The sequence below is a fragment of the Mixophyes fleayi genome, chromosome 5 (genome assembly GCF_038048845.1).
Source record: "Mixophyes fleayi isolate aMixFle1 chromosome 5, aMixFle1.hap1, whole genome shotgun sequence".
NCBI classification, from domain to species: Eukaryota; Metazoa; Chordata; class Amphibia; order Anura; family Limnodynastidae; genus Mixophyes; species Mixophyes fleayi.
This window is the reverse complement of record NC_134406.1, coordinates 78,655,938-78,674,043: the sequence shown is the minus strand read 5'-3', so window position 1 is coordinate 78,674,043 and position 18,106 is coordinate 78,655,938. Positions and strand designations below refer to the sequence as shown.

Sequence of the window (18,106 nt, the reverse complement as noted above, 5' to 3'; positions counted from 1 at the left end):
CATTTTGTACAAAACCTAAAGCACAGACAAGGGTAAATTACAACACAAGCTTTCCAATTTCTTGTTTGCATACAGGAATGCGGTTCATGCAGCAACCAATCAAACCCCAGCTATCTTGTTCCTGGGTAGGAACCTCAGGTCTAGACTGGATTTGATCAAGGTAGATATTTGCAAATTGATTTGTGACTGTCAAATGAAGCAGTCTCAAGTTTCAGGTGGTACCAAAACTCTGACTTGGTCTATAGGACAGACTGTGTGGGCACGTAACTAGCATGGAGAGCAGAAGTGGGTAATAGCAAAGTTTACACAGTGTAGATATATAGTGGGAATCGAACCTGATGTACTGTGGCCCCAACATTTGGTTCATTTACAGAAGCATAACAGATTACCTGTACTTGATGGAAAAAAATCTGCTACAAAAGCTTTGGTAGCAATGACTGCACCGATAGAAACAGAGGTTTGTTTGAATGACTTGTGCGGAGTAGCGAAATTGTTTCAACCCAATAATAATGCCGGAGTGAACTCCGATACGATGAAGTCTGCAGACAATGTAATCACTTCTGCTCCAAGTTCACTGGTCATACATGAGGACCGCCGTTACCCTCCACAAAGACTGGACTTCTAGGCGCGGGGGCAGGAACATTTATCTACATGGGGAGTGAATTGTTAGATGATCCACATTGATGTTCCTGCCTGCGATACCATGTTTCACCACTGTATTGTTTTACTGTGCTGTTTGGTATCCTGCTGTAAAATGTGTTGCTTTATGTTTTTACTTCAGTTTAGTTAAAAGTGTTTTACAGCATGCATAGCATAGCTTCTGGTCTCCATGTTCTGCATGTATGAATGAGCACATACACAGACACTACACATTTGCTCAAATTCTCCCCACCACTTTACCCCCTCCTCTATAATATTACCCTCCCTCCACAGTGGGGTGTATTAAGCAGGAGAATCATCTCTTCTCTCCGAGGACCAGAAAATGAGAGATGATTTTCCTGTTTGCTTCTTTCTGCTCATTCCATAGAGCAGAACAGAGAAAGGTTTAGTTGTAGCCTTTCATTGTGTAACCCCAGACTCACCTGACCAGGTGGGAAGAGTTACCAGCAGTATTTCCAGTATCCCCAAGCTGTTCAGAGCCAGGAATTGACAACAGATTCCAAATGTGATTTTGGTTCCAGAATATCAGAAAGAGAAGGAGAAACATGGAGAGTGGCAGAGGAGGAGGTAAATACGGTCAGGTCGGCAGCCATACCCTGAGGAGCCACATGTGTCCTGAAGCAAGTGCCTGTGAGTCAGCTAAGCCTGCAAAAAGTATTGAAACACACAGCAAGTGTGACTGCTGCATGTTTAGGTGTCCTATGGATAGATTTACTAAACTGCGGGTTTGAAAAAGTGGAGATGTTGCCTGTTGACAAATATATATCAATTTAACTTTTGTCTAGGAATTTGTTGCATACCAGAATGACATAAGGAGAGAGGAACACCTTTGGATTATTATTATCTTGTATTTATAAGGCACCACAACGTGTCCATATATGATACAGAATGCAGTGATCCATAACACACAACATGATACATGAAGCACAAAATACAAAGTCCAGACATACTGAATGAATAAAAATACAGGTAACATGGTAATGTAGATCAAATTATTTTCAGGACAGTGAGTGAGAGTGATGGTAGTAACCAGTGAGAAGTGGGCCTAAGCTTAAGAATATAGGGCTAGGGAAGCAGGCCAAGAGGTACAGAGGGTAATGGAATAGTAGAAGGAGAACACAAGGAAGGAGGGCCCTGCTCCTGAGAGCTTACATCCTAAAGGATTACTTTCCCATTCTTATAATTCATACTCCAGAAAACTGAATTATCCCTAAGATATCTGACATTGGCTGTGTTCATCTAGACAAAAGAATCCGGCCACAAAAAAATAATTTGTTTTACTGCAGGAGAAAGATTAATTTGATTTAGTAATAATCACCATCCACTTTCACTCAATTACCCCAATTTGTGAGGTTTTTGTAGTTTGGTACAATTATGTATCTTAATAATGTATATTAAATTAAATATAGACATTTTTCTTTAAAAGAGAGGGCTACTAATATCATTTACAAATATAAGATGTTTAGCAACTGTCATCTATCCCCAAAGCTTCCTGTTCTACAGACTAGTATGTCCAACTAAAAGGCAATTGACAGACTTGGGTTGTTGCAAGGCTCTAGCTTACAAATATTAAAATGTACAGTTGGCCTTATTGTCAAAGTTTGTTTGCAATAAACAAAACACTGAGTCTTTATCCAAGCTGCCTTTATCTTTTGTCAAGGTCATTTTTGCACACTGTTTGAAAAGAAATGGCCCGGTCCTGTTACATGACTGGGCCTCAAGGTACACTATCTCTACATGACCCTATTATAGTCTACCACTATATAAAGGATATAAAAGACACTTTCCTGCACTCAGCTAGGTAAGTATAAAAAACACAACTGGCATGTAATGTACTGTATCTTCAATTATGTCACTGTACACAAACATTCACATATACATCATACTTGCCAACTCTCCTGGACTCTGGGGTGAGTGTGGCAATCTCCCGCATCTGGATTATTCTGCCCACTTCAGAGTAAAGTGGGCAGAATTAAGTCCCAAACGCCGCGATTCCCGGTGAATCGCGCGCATTTGGCCCCACCCCCGCTGTCAAATGACGCGTTTTGCGTCATCACCTCATGGGGGGCGGGTCCAAAAGGACGTGCATTTTTGGAGCCCCGCCCCCATTATGCCCACCTCCATCGCAGGCTCCCGGATTTCAAGATGAGAAAGTTGGTAAGTATGATATACATTAGTGAGTTTAAATATCCCAATATTACCACAATTTCTACTTTAGGTTTAGTGTCTCTTTTATGGTGCAGTAACAATCAGAGGGTGAAGAAAACAATAAGAATATGTCTGTGATATGCAGCTTGCAGCCAGCATAGCTGTAGCAATGTCACCACATGTTTTATCTGCATGTCTAGTATAAATATAATAGCCTTTATACACAACAATTGTCTGACATTTACCATGCTTTACATTTATTCATTTTCATAAACAATCCACTCATTTAAATACTGTTTGCGGCTTTTAGCTAACAAAACAACACTGCGGGGCAGAGAAATGATAAGAAGCAATTTAAATTTGAAATATGTGCTATTATTTAATTACATTACAGTAGTACATTGGAATATTGGTTCTACATCTCTGTGCTACAGCTTGAAACCAGAAAATGTAATAATATGCTTGTTTAAGTCACAAGTCTCTTGAATTAATTATGACTGTCTTTGCCATGAAGATCCTGCCGCAAGTCATTGTATGAGAAGGAAAAGTACATATCATTTTAATAACAGAAAATCAAATACAAAATGGGGGTCATTTGTTGGCACAAAATAGCACTTAATTTGGATAAAAATGTCTGTATTGTAGCTGGTAGTGTCAACCGAATGCAAATGCTGCAAATTTGACAATGAAAGATAAAGGATGCAGCAGGGAAGAGGGAGAAAGGGAATTTTACTTACTGGAGCAGATCTGCTATTGCAGAAGAATAGATAAACTGATGTGTCATTAAATCAAGATGACTATTAAAATTGGACAGAATGTCATAGTGGTAATTTTTTAGCAAAGTTAAAACATACTTGCTTACTTCCAAGAGAGTAGGTCATCCTCCTGGATCCTGAACAAGTTATTTGTATGACTCAGAACAATACAGTTTGTTGCTTTTCAATAATCTTGGGATGTACAATATATTATGTACCTGTTAACCATTTACCAGGTTTATTTCTAAAATCAGAATACCTAAAATGATGTAAATAGGCAATACATCTTGCCTACAAAGTCAAAACAGTGCTTTAATACTTATTTAATGATTTAAATGTAAAGTCTATACTTTCACTACAAAGCAAAACATGACTTCAGTTCTCTGTTGTGTTTTTTCTTTTGGTGTTTTTGTGCATAAATGAAATAGAGTACAATGGCCTGATTTGCACACAACAGAAAACAAGCCATACAGTACTTACTCTCTCATGCGCTTCAGTTTGGTTTGTGCCATAGTGTCGTTGATATTATTTGATGTCCCGGGAATTGCTGGAGACACTTTGGTGGCAGTCTGAGTATCTACAAATCAATGCAGAGAGAGACAATGTAATTCACTGTTCATCCAAATGGAATTATAGAACACTGGAAACCTAATAAAAAGTATATTGAGAAATTGCCTTGTTAAATGCAAGTTATTCAAAATAGATTAGTGAAAATGTAGTGACGTAGTTTTGAGCTCCACTACTAGTTATAGCACCATCAAAATGTTCATTGTCAGTACATGGAAATACTGTGTAGGACATGTAAAACATACAGGCAGTGAAAACAAATGGTGTATTTGAGTTTACACTTTTAATCTACATTGCACTATAGCCCACTTTTACAATGTGTGAAACAGCAGATTGGAGTTGTCTCTTAGACAAGAACCAACAGACTCATAAACTGATCAGGTTAACAAAATAGGAGAATTTAACTTTTGACGAACACATCTACAAGAGATAGATAAAGTGTTTGACAGCTCCATATAAAAGGTCTTGACGACTTTTGTTTTTTAAATTTAATGCGGTGGGTGACAGTTGACGGTGGGTGACTCCATGTGAGTAAGGTATTTTAAATCCTAATATACATAAGGGCTTTTGTAGGTTTAGCTTTCCTCAATTCTGTTCTGAGGTTTTAAAGATTTGGATATCCCTGTTTCTCAGTATTGATCAATTGTACAAAAAAAGCACACTTTTTTTGCATGTTAGATCCAAGGCTTACCATGTATTCTTATTCTCTAGAATTTAGAAGCTGTTATTGAAAAAGATTATTTAAAATACAAATAAGTAGACTATTATGACATTCAGTAAACATAACATGATGGGACTTGTAGTGACCCATGGTGCACCGTAGATGTCCTGGCTTAGCATCAAAGTGTCTCTGGAAAATATGTTAAAATGTTTGAAAACTGAGGAATTTCAGTGAGAATTGTGGCTCTGGGACACGTTGTCCTGTGAGATGTGAATGCCCCAACACAGACCTTGCAGCGACTGGCAGAAAAATAAAATGACGAACACGAAATATCATTATAATTCAGTGCCCTGACTGACACCTAGGAACCTGCAATGAATCACTCACCTGTATCTCCAACAGCTATAATGCCAGTATCCAGGATGACAGATTGTCCACTGTATAATTACTGCCAGCTTGGCCATAAAGACTGAACTAGCTTAGCCAGTGAAGTCGACCTCTACATCATTAGGCTACCATTAGCAGTCTGGAGCCACAAGGCAAGTATGAACGATAGTGGGCACTTGCTACCTCGCAGTGACAGGGGCACCTTTACTTTTTATATCGCCTCACTGCAGATCCAATATTATTTCCCACAAAGAAAGAAATAGAGAACAAACTCTGTCGACTACTAAGTTGTCCTTGGCACCATGAGAGACTTGGGGACTTCTTCCATACAGGCTCCAGCATATCACAGGCCATCAGCAAAGACCTCTGTTCTTCCCTGTCAACCCCCTCCCCTTTTTCTCTCATTTCTCCCATTTCTGTCTCCTTGTGTATTACTCCTTTTACCATATTCCTTGTTATACACCCTTTAGTGTTATCCATCCCTTTTATACACTATTCAAACAGCCAGAGGACGGTGTGACAAGAAGTTCATAAGCTGAAGATTCAACTCACAAAAGGAATGTACACCACGTTAGTCTACCAGACTTCTTTTTCATTTGAGTGACTTTATCCTTACCTTTAGTTTCTCTATTTTTCCTTCTCGATTTTTTTTGGGGGTTTTTTTTTTGGGTTTTCTTTTACCCAGACCAATAACGCTATTCCTCATCCTTAAATTGATTTATTCAGCTTTTTAACCCCCTCCTTTCAACTCACAAGTGACGATCCCACTATAGGAAGGATACTTTTATTTACCCTTTACCTCATTTTACCTATTTTAGCTTTGCACTTATTAATCTGCTAAGTATAGCTGTGAGATGCGAGATAATTAACTTACTGTACAGCATAACAGTATCAGATCTACATTTCCAATAGGAAAAAAACTTTTAAGCAAAGTAGAATTTTTGAGCTAAACTATGCATTAGATATCTCCTTTTTGTCATTTTTAGTATGTTATATATTATTTAACTAATTATAACAATGAGTATACACTGTGATACCAAATATGTAATCCATTAAGCTTCCCTCAGCGAGGAACATACAATCCTTCAATCTAAATCAACAAGATCATTGCAAAAATAGTTTTTACATTCTGTGGCTCAACTGAAAATCCCCTAGTTCCCACAGACAGCAATAATACATCAAAAGCGTCTGAGACACTAAACGAGATATCTTAGATTCTAATGCCAGTGATTGACAAGAAGTTAGAAACCCTACAAGCATCCTTTGATATAGCCTTTATTAAAATCTAAGCCAATATTGCACACAACGATAGAGCAAAGAACCAGTGATGTTAAGGACACAGTACTGCAGAGCACAGTGAAAATGCAAGCAAAAATAATTTTTAACTGTGTGTAAGCACCTTGTTGATCACATTAACTGGTTTGCATTACTGTACCAAGCCAAGTTTAGGGTTTCTGAATATTGTTAAACACTATTATTTGAAGATCCCTTAGCTGCAAAGCACCATTTCTTAGTAAGTTTCTTTCCTGTGGGCCACTGACTAGTTATTCTCACTCCCCACACAGTTGATTGGAGTCATACATATTCTATGTCACTTATGTAGTGCCAGCCAGGGGCGGATCTAGAATTTTATTTTACGGGGGGCGATTTAGGGCGGGGGGGATTTAGTCCCCGCCCTCTTTTGACAGCTAAGGCTGCCTGCGGCTGCACACTATATGCGCACAATCAGAGCGGCTAAGCTGCTTACTCTCCCTGCCTGTATTGCCGAACGGACCTGCACATAGTATGCAGCCGACGCCAGCCCCCCCTGGATCTGCCATTGGTGCCAGCGGACACGATGGCCTGCACATGTGTACTAATGTCAGGGATTGATAAAGCTCTGCTCACAGTGACATCACAGAGACCAAGGGAGTGAGGGAAAAGTGGCAGGTGTGATAGGAATGAATTGAAGCTGGCAGTTGGAGTGTGGCAGTTGGTCAATGTCAGGAAACCTGTGAGTCTGTCAGGGAAGAACCCTGTCGTGTTGTCAGCAGAAAAAGTCGTGTGAGTCTCTAAAAAAATGAGCCCAGGAGGAAACAGCCAGGAGGGACATAGAAGTATCAGCTCTGACAGGAGGGAGAGTCCAGTCAGACTTGTCAACCCTGTCCTGTGCCCAGTTGAAATTTCCTGTGAGAGGTCTGAGGAGAAAACCAAATCTAAATGGCTAAGTAACCCCTGTTTATTTATTATTTGATGGGACTGAGTATTGTGAATCTTGTTATTAGGTAGATAGGGACTTTGGAGGGAAGGCCCGAAGATAATGTGTACACCCCTTTGCAGGACTGGGATAAACTATCAGGGGTTGTGATAGGGAAAGATAGTCAGGGATCAGAAACTGAGATATATTGTGAAAATCTGCACTAAACAACAACATTTACCTGACACCAGTAACATTTGTTGCAGTGAAGTACAGGGGAGAGATATCTCACTGCAGGACTGGGCCTGTGTAATAGGATAAGAAGGGGGAAAGTGTGTACACGCTTAATTTCTTCAAGTCATATTCCGCCAAGATAAGGACAGACTAGAGATTGTGCTAATTAGAAAAGTGGGGGATACTACAGAGTGTCGCCATTAAAACAGATTTATGTACAAAGCTAAGGAAAACTGACACCAGAGACTTTATTCTGAAGCCTTTTCTACCATAGTCTACTGTTTCTAGGATAGAGAAGTGGAGAGACATTTGCTTGTCATTAATTTCCCTCATAAGACCACTTAAAATGTATTTTTTTTGCTAAATATGCATATGTTGATGTATAACATGTTAAGTTAGTGGATATGTGATGAGTTTAGAATGTACTATTGTTAGACATTATTACAGTTGGAGAATAATTACAAGTAAGCATTTAAAGTAGAGGTACCTCTTGGCTAGGGTAAGAAAGGATAAGTTATTGCATTGTATTCTTGTGCAATCATTATATTTCATCTGTTTTAAATGGATACTTTTACAATACAGTTTATATAAGAGATATTCTATTTTGGTATATATAAAGTCTAATCAGACATGAAAATCCTTTGAGAGCACGAGCCCATCAATAAAAGTGCCAGCATGGCTTTCAAGACCAATTTGCCTATTGCTGTCTCTTTCTGTGTGTACCTGTGGTTTTGTTAGTAGGGGGCGGAGGGTTCCCTCTGGTGTTGCTTGTCAAGAACACTACCCAACGAAGAGCCTACTGCACTCAGACCAAGGTGGAGGCACTGCTCTTACTAAGAATAGAAGTAAAGGAAACACCAAAAGTCACAATACACTTTACATAGACACCCAGCTGATCTATGGGTAAGGAGGTGTTGCAGTTATAGAGTTTGGCAAAGAGGCTTATTTGTCACACCTCTCCTATATGGAAATAGGTAAAAACCCAGCTAGTCTGCAGGAGCAGGCTGCAAACAGGGTTACATTTTCCCTGGGCTCCTCTTTCAGCAAATACACACAAAGATGTTCCACATGGTTTTAATTGGTTTGTAGTGGTTGGGTGGAGGATAAAAACACTGTTTGTATTTGTGGGTAGGGGCAAACGACGCAAGTTAGTGGCCGGCAGGTAGTGAGGAAAACTACTGTATAGTCAGAGGTAGGGTTGCGGGAGAATTGTGATGAATTACTATGTCTGCTGTAACCACCTCTGAAACTGTATAAGCCATCCTGACAACTGCCACTAAATAGTGAAATGGTTCAGCAAAGCTGTGTGAGCCTCTAGTGAATGCCATGCTTTATCACCAAAGTGAGTGAGTTGTATTTAACAACCTTAACAATTGATGAAGAATAATTTGGATGACATATGTTACACACAATGCATAATTGTTTCTCCCTGAGTTTATGTAGATGTTATGCAACAGTTACTATTTATGTAAGCTAGGTACAGTTTGGTTTAGTTACTGGATAAAGGCTATTATTTAGAATTAAAACATAGAAAATGGAAACTGAGGCGTTCACTTAATTGTTTTACTTTTACAGCACATATTGTCTAAAACAAGCTGTGTGGAGCAGCAGACATGGCATGGGTGTTGACCAAGTTGTGACATTTCTTTTGTAGTGGCTGGGGAGGCCTCCAAGATGAATCATCTATTGTATGTATTGCAATAAGAGGCAGGCTGGGTTGGGTAGCAGGGGGGCATCTGCCGAGTTGAGTCTTAAATAGGCTGCCGAGTTGAGTCTTGCCCCCCAGGCTAAAATTTGCAACCCCTCCCCTGATTGCAATTCCGGCTGAGGGGTATGCCATCAAATAATACCCCAATACATTCACATACTGCTCAAACTGTTAAATTAACCTCATGGAATGTAGGTAACTCTCTCATTAAACTAAAAAAAAGTGACCACAGACCAAAAATCTAGGTCAGATATTATTTTCTTACAGGAGGGCCAAAGATTATTCCACACTTTTGGATAATCAGACATGTGACTGTGTTTCTTCCCCTTTTAAAAACAAAACTTGAGGAGTGGCAATCATGCTGGGCAGAAATTTGTCTTGCACAATGCTGTCTATACTTCTGGACTCTAATGTTTGCTATATACTCTTGCATATAGATATTTCTGACTCCCAGTTCACTAAAGCAGTGATGAGGGGACATACTATCACTTATTTAGCTAACAAAAACAAATACAATAATTCAACATACCAATTACTGCTCCAATCAGTGCAGAAAAATTAAAGAGTGTATGTCTCTGGCCATCGTGAAGCATATTTTAAACTTATGGCTAGACTTGCTACATTTACCTGCAAAACAAAATTAGATCTAGGGCGCTTCAACAACCACAGCAGCCTTGAACAAACTGAATGGAATACCACTAAAGCACTAAATCAATTTGAACATACAATGGTTTTTACAATGGTGCACAGTAACCCCAAATCATCCCATTCAAGGTACTACTGATAACAGCCAATCTTTCTATCAGAATCTCTCTATCAACCGCATATAACAAAACAATCCAATATTTTCTAGATTCAATCTTGCTTCTATAGTGGCTCCAGGGTATTGGTGATCAAGAGGCAGTTCAATATATACCAAACAATAACCAATGCATTTCAAGGTTTGGGCTTGAAAAAGATAAATGCTTAGATCGAAACGCATTGACTATTGTTTGGTATATATTGAACTTCCTTCTTGAAAAAGCCCAAACCTTGAAAAAGAACTATGCTTAGATCGAAACGCATTCGTTATTGTTTGTTATATATTGAACTGCCTTCTGATCATCAATACTTGAAGCCACTATACAAGCAATACTGGATCTAGAAAATATTGGATTATTTTGTTATATGCGGCTGAAAGGAGAGAATCTGGTAGGAAGATTGGCTGTTATCAATAGTACCTTGTACGGGATGTATTTTGTTTTTTAAAGTTTTTAAAATATTTTGCATTAAAGTTTTTAAAAGGGTCATCTGCCTAGATTTAGCCTTTGTTCTCTTTTGTCTCCTATTCCATTATTGAATATTTGGGAGGAAGAAGAAAGATGATACAAGAGAAAAAAGAATGTAAAGAGCCTTTATTGCAGTTAGCCACATTACCCTGATTACGCCTAATCTTGGCTGATCTTGGAAGCTAAGCAGGATTAGGTCCAGTCAATACTTGGATGGGAGACCATCTGGATATATGATATAGAGATGTGGTTGATTTATCAATATAAGAAGAAAAAGGATACAAGAGAAGACCCTTTATTGAAGTTGATTGTCGCCTGCCTGTTGATGTAAGCATAACAGCTAGGGGGGGTCATAAGACACATATCCTTTCAGGATATATGACATGAGAGTGCTTTAAAGGTTTTATGGAACTATTTTGATTCACTTCATTATATATGTTACATGTGTCTATGGGGAATTTTCCTATATGTTTTTCTGACATTTAGTTAGCACCTTGTATGACAAATTACTGAGCACCATTGTACAAACCATTGTATGCTCGTATCTACATTTACCTGCCTTTCCACTTTCAAAATGTCACGCAACACTGATCTTCCTCTCCCCCTGATCCACTTCTGCCTCACCCCGCCATCGCTCTCTATATTGGCTCCCTAAACCATCCTGAATTCAGTTCAATCTCCTCATGCTAACTTACAAAGACCTCAACAACACCTCCTCATCTTATTTCTCTGACCTCATCTCCATGTATTTTCCCTCTCAACCTCTTAAATCTGCTGCTGACTGTCACAGTACTGGCAGCTCCCAGGAAAGAACCACTTAGTTAGGGTAGCTATCAGAGACACACCATGTCCACCCAAGCTGCTTAGTCCTGAGAGACTGGGCATAAGGTATAAGCTAAAGTCAGATATTGTAGAAGGTAGATTAGTGATGGACGAATCCAAAGTCAAGGGATTGGAGAAGGTAGAATAGCGGGTGACAAGACGGAGAAGAAGATTTGCTCACAAACAGGTGTGATACTTGCCCTTTTCATGGAATGGCTGATTGCAGAGTAAAGAAAGCTGTGCAGTAGAACAGGTCTGGTGACTACCTAAATTGCTGTTCTTAGCAGAGTTCTGATTACAGGAATTGAGTGAATATGTTTCTAACTGTTATTATTAACTGTTTCTGACAGCTGTCATCTGGAGCTAGTGTTGATGAATCCTCACACTGATCTGCACCTCATCACCTTTCTCATAAACCATCTCTCACTCCCACCCTCTATGTTGCTACTCACTTATCGAACTCCATATGACACCTGACCTGAATCTCTCTAACCTTCAAATCTTTAAATGTTCGCTCAAAACACATCTCTTTGAGAGGGGGCCGGTATATGAATGTATTGTGTGTGTGTGTGGGGGGAGGGGGGGGGGGAGTAGTATATTAATATAGTGTGTGTGTGTGTGTGTGTGTGTGTATCAGTGTCAGTATGCCAAATTAATGTGAGTGTCAGTATGCTAAATTAATGCCTGTGTTAAAGGGGGACAGTCGACAATTGTATTGTGTGTTTGTGAGAGGGGGCCCAGTACATGAATGTATTGTGTGTGTGTGTGTGTGTGTGTGTGTGTGGGTGTGTGTATGTATGTATGTATGTATGTATGTGTATGTGTGTGACAGGGGGCCAGTATATGAATGTATTGTGTGTGTGTGTGTGTGTGTGTGTGTGTGTGTGTGAGTGGGGGCCAGTATATGAATGTATTGTGTGCGTGTGTGTGAGTGGGGGCCAGTATATGAATGTATTGTGTGTGTGTGTGGGGTGGGGGCAGTATATGAATGTATTGTGTGTGTGTGTGGGGAAAGGGGACAGTATATGAATGTATTGTGTGTGGGGGGGAAGCCAGTATATGAATGTATTGTGTGTGGGTGAGAGGGGGCCAGTATATGAATATATATTGTGTGTGTGTGGGGGGGGGGAGGGGGGCATTATATGAATGTATTGTGCGTGTGCTTTTGCCAATATATATCTATATATCTATCTATATAGATATATAGAGATTAACCACATATGTTTTACAAAAAGCAATATACTTGATATATTTTTATTACAGGTTCAGTTGGCTATGTCAAAGCCAGACTGAAATATAAATAATGCTGCCATAGTTGTAAAGGTTTAGCATTCATCTGTTCTTGTATTTGTTTTATTATTTTTTCATTTCAGCCATTGTATGGAAGCATACTTTGATACTGAGAATGTGTATATATGCGTAAGTGTAATCTCTTCTGACCACAAATGCATTAGGGCGTTCCAGAACTGTTACAAAATGGCTCTCCTAAAAGTATGATTCAGTCACAGTTCCCATTATTAGATTACAAATAATTCATTATAGATTTCTTCTCAATTTTCCATACCATCACCACTTACCTTGGAATCTCCATAGTAATTTGTTGCTTAACTGGATTTGTATTTCATTGTATCAGCATATCTTATGTAGAGAATAATAAATTACGATGGCTGCAGTAAAGGAAATGCTATAGTCTGATATATGTCACATTTTTGTATTGTCATTCTGAATACCAATTTCAATAATATGACAATCTTTATTCCTATCCTGACTGTAATAACAATGACACTGTGAGTGTTTTCACTATATGCACATTGAAAGCAAATGAAAAAGTCTAAACTGTCTCACCTAAACAGCTGGAAGCCAGGACATTTTCCAAATGCAGCATCATAGCCGTGATGTCAGTGTCCTGATGATTGTGAGGAAACACAAGAAAAAAAGAAAAGTCAATTATAGTCATGATTAGGCTTCCCATCTGTCTGTCTGTCTGTCTGTCTCTCTGTCTGTCTGTCTACACTACATGGCCAAAGTATGTAGACACCCCTTCTAATTAGTGTATTTGGCCATTTCAGCCAAATACACCATTGCTAACAGGAGCATACAATCATGAACAAAGCCAAGCAATCTCCATAGTCACACATTAGCAATAGAATGGGTCATACTGAAGAGCTCACTAATTTTCAATATGGCACTGTCCTCGGATGCCACCTTTCCAACAAGTCAGTTCATAAAATTTCTTCCCTGCAAGAGTTGCCCCAGTCAACTGTAAGTGCTGTTATTGTGAAGTAGAAACATCTAGGAGCAACAACAGCTCAGCTGCGAAGCTCACAGAATGGGACTGCCAAATGCTGATGCTTGTAGCACAGAAAAATTGTCTGTACTCAGTTGCGACACTCAGTACAAGTTCTAAACTGCCTTTGAAAGCAACTTCAGCAAAAGAACTGTTCATCACGAGCTTCACACAGTCTCAGATCACAATGTACAATGCTAAACATCGACTGGAGGGGTGTAAAGCAAAACGCCATTGGACTCTGGAGCAGTGGAAACATGTTCTCTGGAGAGATAAATCACGCTGTACCATCTGGCATTCTGATGGATGAATCTGGGCTTTTGGTTGTTTCCAACCTGAATGTGTACTGCCAATTGTAAAGTTTGATCGGCACCCCTTAGATCCAGTGAAGGGAAATCTTAAAGCTCTTGTATACTAAGACACTTTGTATATATATATATAATATTCCCAGTGGGAATGCACTCAAATCACAACATTTAAACTGTGCACAGTCCACAAAATGAAAATAAATCCATAGATGTTCAGTGTATATGAACATATGAACAGACCAGCACAGACTTGGAAAGAATATATCAAAACATTTAATGAAGTACAAACTGCCCAACGATCGTTTCAGTGCTCCACGCTTTCCTCAGAGGGGTGGGAAGAGCTACATTGCTTTACAGCACTCTTTTTTCCAACACAGAGACACCTGGCGTTAGTTATTTACTATAACAGTGTGGCCTACGTTCTCATGATTTATTATAACCATAAATATGATAAATCCGAGCAGTATTTTGGGTAAGCAACAGAAAAGAATCTTTAACTAAAAGGGGTGACGTTAAAGGGTAGATGGTTGGATGTGTACAGTTTTCCACAGTGCACATCCTAAATATTTTAGATTGTATAGAGGAGACATGCATCTTGATGTGCACTGGGTGCATCAAGACACACTTGTGCGAAACCAAGTTGTTTTGTGGTGCACATCTGGGGGTAAATGTATCAAGCTGAGCGTTTGCCAGCGGGTTTGAAAAGTGGAGATGTTGCCTATAGCAACCAATCAGATTCTAGCTGTTATTTTGTAGAATGCACTAAATACATGATACCTAGAATCTGATTTGTTTTTTAAACCCGCAGGAAAACTCTCAGCTTGATACATTTACCCCCTGGTGCGCTTCATAAATTACCTCCACTGAAGTCATAACTGTAATGCCATATGTCCATTATACATTTCTGCTACCTGTTTTAATAACAGTGTTACTGTGCTCCAAAATATTAAACATTGCTCTCCCAACCCTTTTTCTGACTCTGAAATCAGGAATTGGGCATCATTGTATTCTTCTATATATATAAATATTTATTATTAAAGTGGATTTTATCAGCTCTGCTTTATAATTTGTTCACCACAAAACATAATGTAGCTCATCTCTAAAGATGAAGCTTTACCTTTGAAAAACTCCTAATAGAAAAGAACAGGAAATAATCTTTATTTATGAGTCAAGTCCTTGATTGCGGAAAATAAATGCTAAAGAATAGGCTCCTTATGTCACAAATGAAGAAAAAAGTTAACAAAGTTACATAAAACAGCAAATAGCTGCTCATGCATTATTTACTCAATTGTGCTGTATTGATGACTTTTTCTAACTCACTCCGCTGACAGTTTATCAATATCCTGCTGAGACTGTATAGACAATGCATCACTTAGCAGACAAGCTGCAGCTCACAATAAGGGAACTGAGGGGATGTGAGGTGGAAATGTGCATCACAAGAACTGTTAAGTCACATTTAACCTCTTAATTTATTATATTGTATGTTCTGGCACCCCAGGACATATACAGTATATTACAATATTGTGATCTGCAGGCATTGTAGATGCTAAGTGATGCATTATCTATCCAGTCTATACATATATATTTTATATATATATACTAATGTAGTTAGAGAACAGGTTTTAGGCACAAGTTTATACAATTTATTTTTCTATTTATTTTGTCAGCTACGCTTTATAATACAGAGGTTAATAAGGACTTTCAGGGAGTCTTACATAAAAAACAATGTTACTCTTGAGTCAGGGTTTATTTACTTATTAATATCTATTACTATAATGAGGGAGGGGACTTATACCAATCTTTTGACTTTTTTAATTAGCCTGATGCTTACAGCCCAAGGATACCAGGAAGAGCCCCAATGCTGTTCATAGGGGACATTTTTTTACACCTCACCGAAGAGGCTCCAGGGGGTAAATTTATCAAGCTGCAGGTTTGAAAAAGTTGAGATGTTGCCTATAGCAACCAGATTCTAGCTGTCATTTTGTAGAATGTACTTAATAAATGATAACTAGAATCTGATTAGTTGTTGTAGTCAACATCGCCACTTTTTCAAACCTGCAGCTTGATAATTTACTCCAGGACTGCACTAACCATGCTGGTGCTGGTTCACACTATGACAGGGGTACCCCACAATGTGGTATATCTAGCCTGATGCAGGTTTCCACCGCAGCAGGGGGACTCCAACCTATTTGTCTCTTTCTTTTTAGTAGGAACCAGCACTGGGACTGGTTGTGAATTTTAGGTGTGGAAACACTCTGCTTATTCTTAATGATCATTTCAATGGGATTCATTTCAATGGGATTTCCAGCACATACACCAATTAATTGCTTCATCATGACATCTGGTGGTAGGTAAAGGGTACTTGACGTAAAAAAAGGGTAATTGGAGACAATGCTTTGGAAAAGAGATTGTAGAAGAAAGACACTGTACAAGATACCATATGTTTCCTTAAATCAAAATGATGCGACACATGAATGGCAGCATGAAGTGCCAAGTGTCCCCTGAAGTTTTGCAACATCTGTACACATGTTAATCAAGGTTGAAAAAATTAAATCAAATTTGCATCCATTGTTAAAAGTCAGTAAAAATCTGAAACACTTTCAAGACCGCTATAGTCAGGGGAGGGATGGCAAATTTTAGCCCATAGGGCAAGACTTGACTGAGTAGCCTATTAGGAACATTTTAAAGGAAAAATGCAGGTGGCCCAGTTACCCAGCCCAAGGTAACCCAGTATTGGACCGACCCAGGGGGCATGTGTCCCCCTGCCCCCCCAGCCCAGCCTGCCCCTGGCTATAGTATACACAGAAGTACTAAACTAATCATCTTTTACAATGTAATTCCTTATGAACAATACATATAGGACGATAAAGGGCCAAATGCCCCAGGCCCACCTTGTCAAAGGGGTTCAGCAACAAAGTTCTATTTAAGAAATGCACACATTGTTCCATACTTGCTGACTCTCCTGTAATGTTTGGGTAACTCCCGAAATAGTGGGTGATCTCAAGGACTCCCAGGAGAGTCTGTGTGTCCTCACTCAACTGGAAATTGCAGTATAAAAATTAGGCTGGACAGTTTTTGTGTAAAATACCAAAGTAGGCAATATTTACTGTGTGTGCAAAAAATTGCATTTGCACTTCTTACATCGCAACAAATTTTCATGGATTTGTTCATAACTCTAAATGAGGCCCATGTACAGTATAGGGCTGCCATCATTTTGAAACCTAACACCAAGACAGTGAAATGTCATGAAGTGTTCATATTATTAATGGTTACCTAGGTGGATTAGGATTGCTAGAACATTGTATTTTGAGTTAAAGATTTTCAGGGGTAAAAACCAGGAATGTCTTGGGAAACTGTGACACATTGGATGGGAGTCCTAATTATGTATCACCAAAATGTTTATTGGTTCAGTGATGTACATGGTGAAAAGGGCTCACCAATCTGTCCTTTGCCATAGGCCCATTAATGCCTAAAAGAGGCTCTGACTATATGTTCCCTGTTTTTTCTAATATGCTACAATTACCTTTACTTTTGGAAACAATTTTCTATAAGTTAGCAGAATACAAATACAATACGCAGATTGCCAAAAAATAAGTATATCAAAAGTAACACACTGCATTTTTTGTTGTTGCCAAAATGTGTCTATTGGACTGCTAAGCACATAACAAGGAGCCTGTATGCTCTCAACTTTGGGAAGTAAACAAGTACAGATACTCTGAGTGACCATTTGCACAGGATGGGAAAATGTTACTTCAAAGTCCTGCAACCAACACTTTTGGACCACCCCCATAATTAATTGCAACTTATACGTCTCTAGTTCTATTTGTGTCAAAATAAAGAGAATGCCTATAAGGTGCTGTTCCGCTGGTACTATGTGCCCTCTCGACTCCATAGAATCCTCCCTGATTCTTCTGATCGTTGTTGGCAAGGGTGACCCCACTTTGGTACTTTCCTCCATATCTGGTGGACGTGCCCAAAGTTGAAACACTTTTAGACTGATGTCAAACAGCTAATTCAATCAATTCTCCAGGTTTATATGCCCCTGGAACCTAAATTTTTTCTCCTACCATTGGGAGCCCCCGCAATGATCCGACACCAGAATCAGTTGATTAGACACATTCTCTC

General features: G+C 39.1%; 1 protein-coding gene across 1 annotated transcript in view; it reads right to left on the bottom strand.

The window, feature by feature from the left end:
* NEK11 (NIMA related kinase 11) overlaps positions 1–18,106 on the bottom strand; it is a 207,254-nt gene that overhangs the window by 28,895 nt on the left and 160,253 nt on the right. The window contains exons 14-15 of the mRNA XM_075212438.1: positions 13,232–13,292; positions 4,044–4,140 (exon numbers count right to left, since the gene is read on the bottom strand). Coding sequence (XP_075068539.1) covers positions 4,044–4,140; positions 13,232–13,292 — 158 coding nt within the window. The remainder of the gene's footprint in view (positions 1–4,043; positions 4,141–13,231; positions 13,293–18,106) is intronic.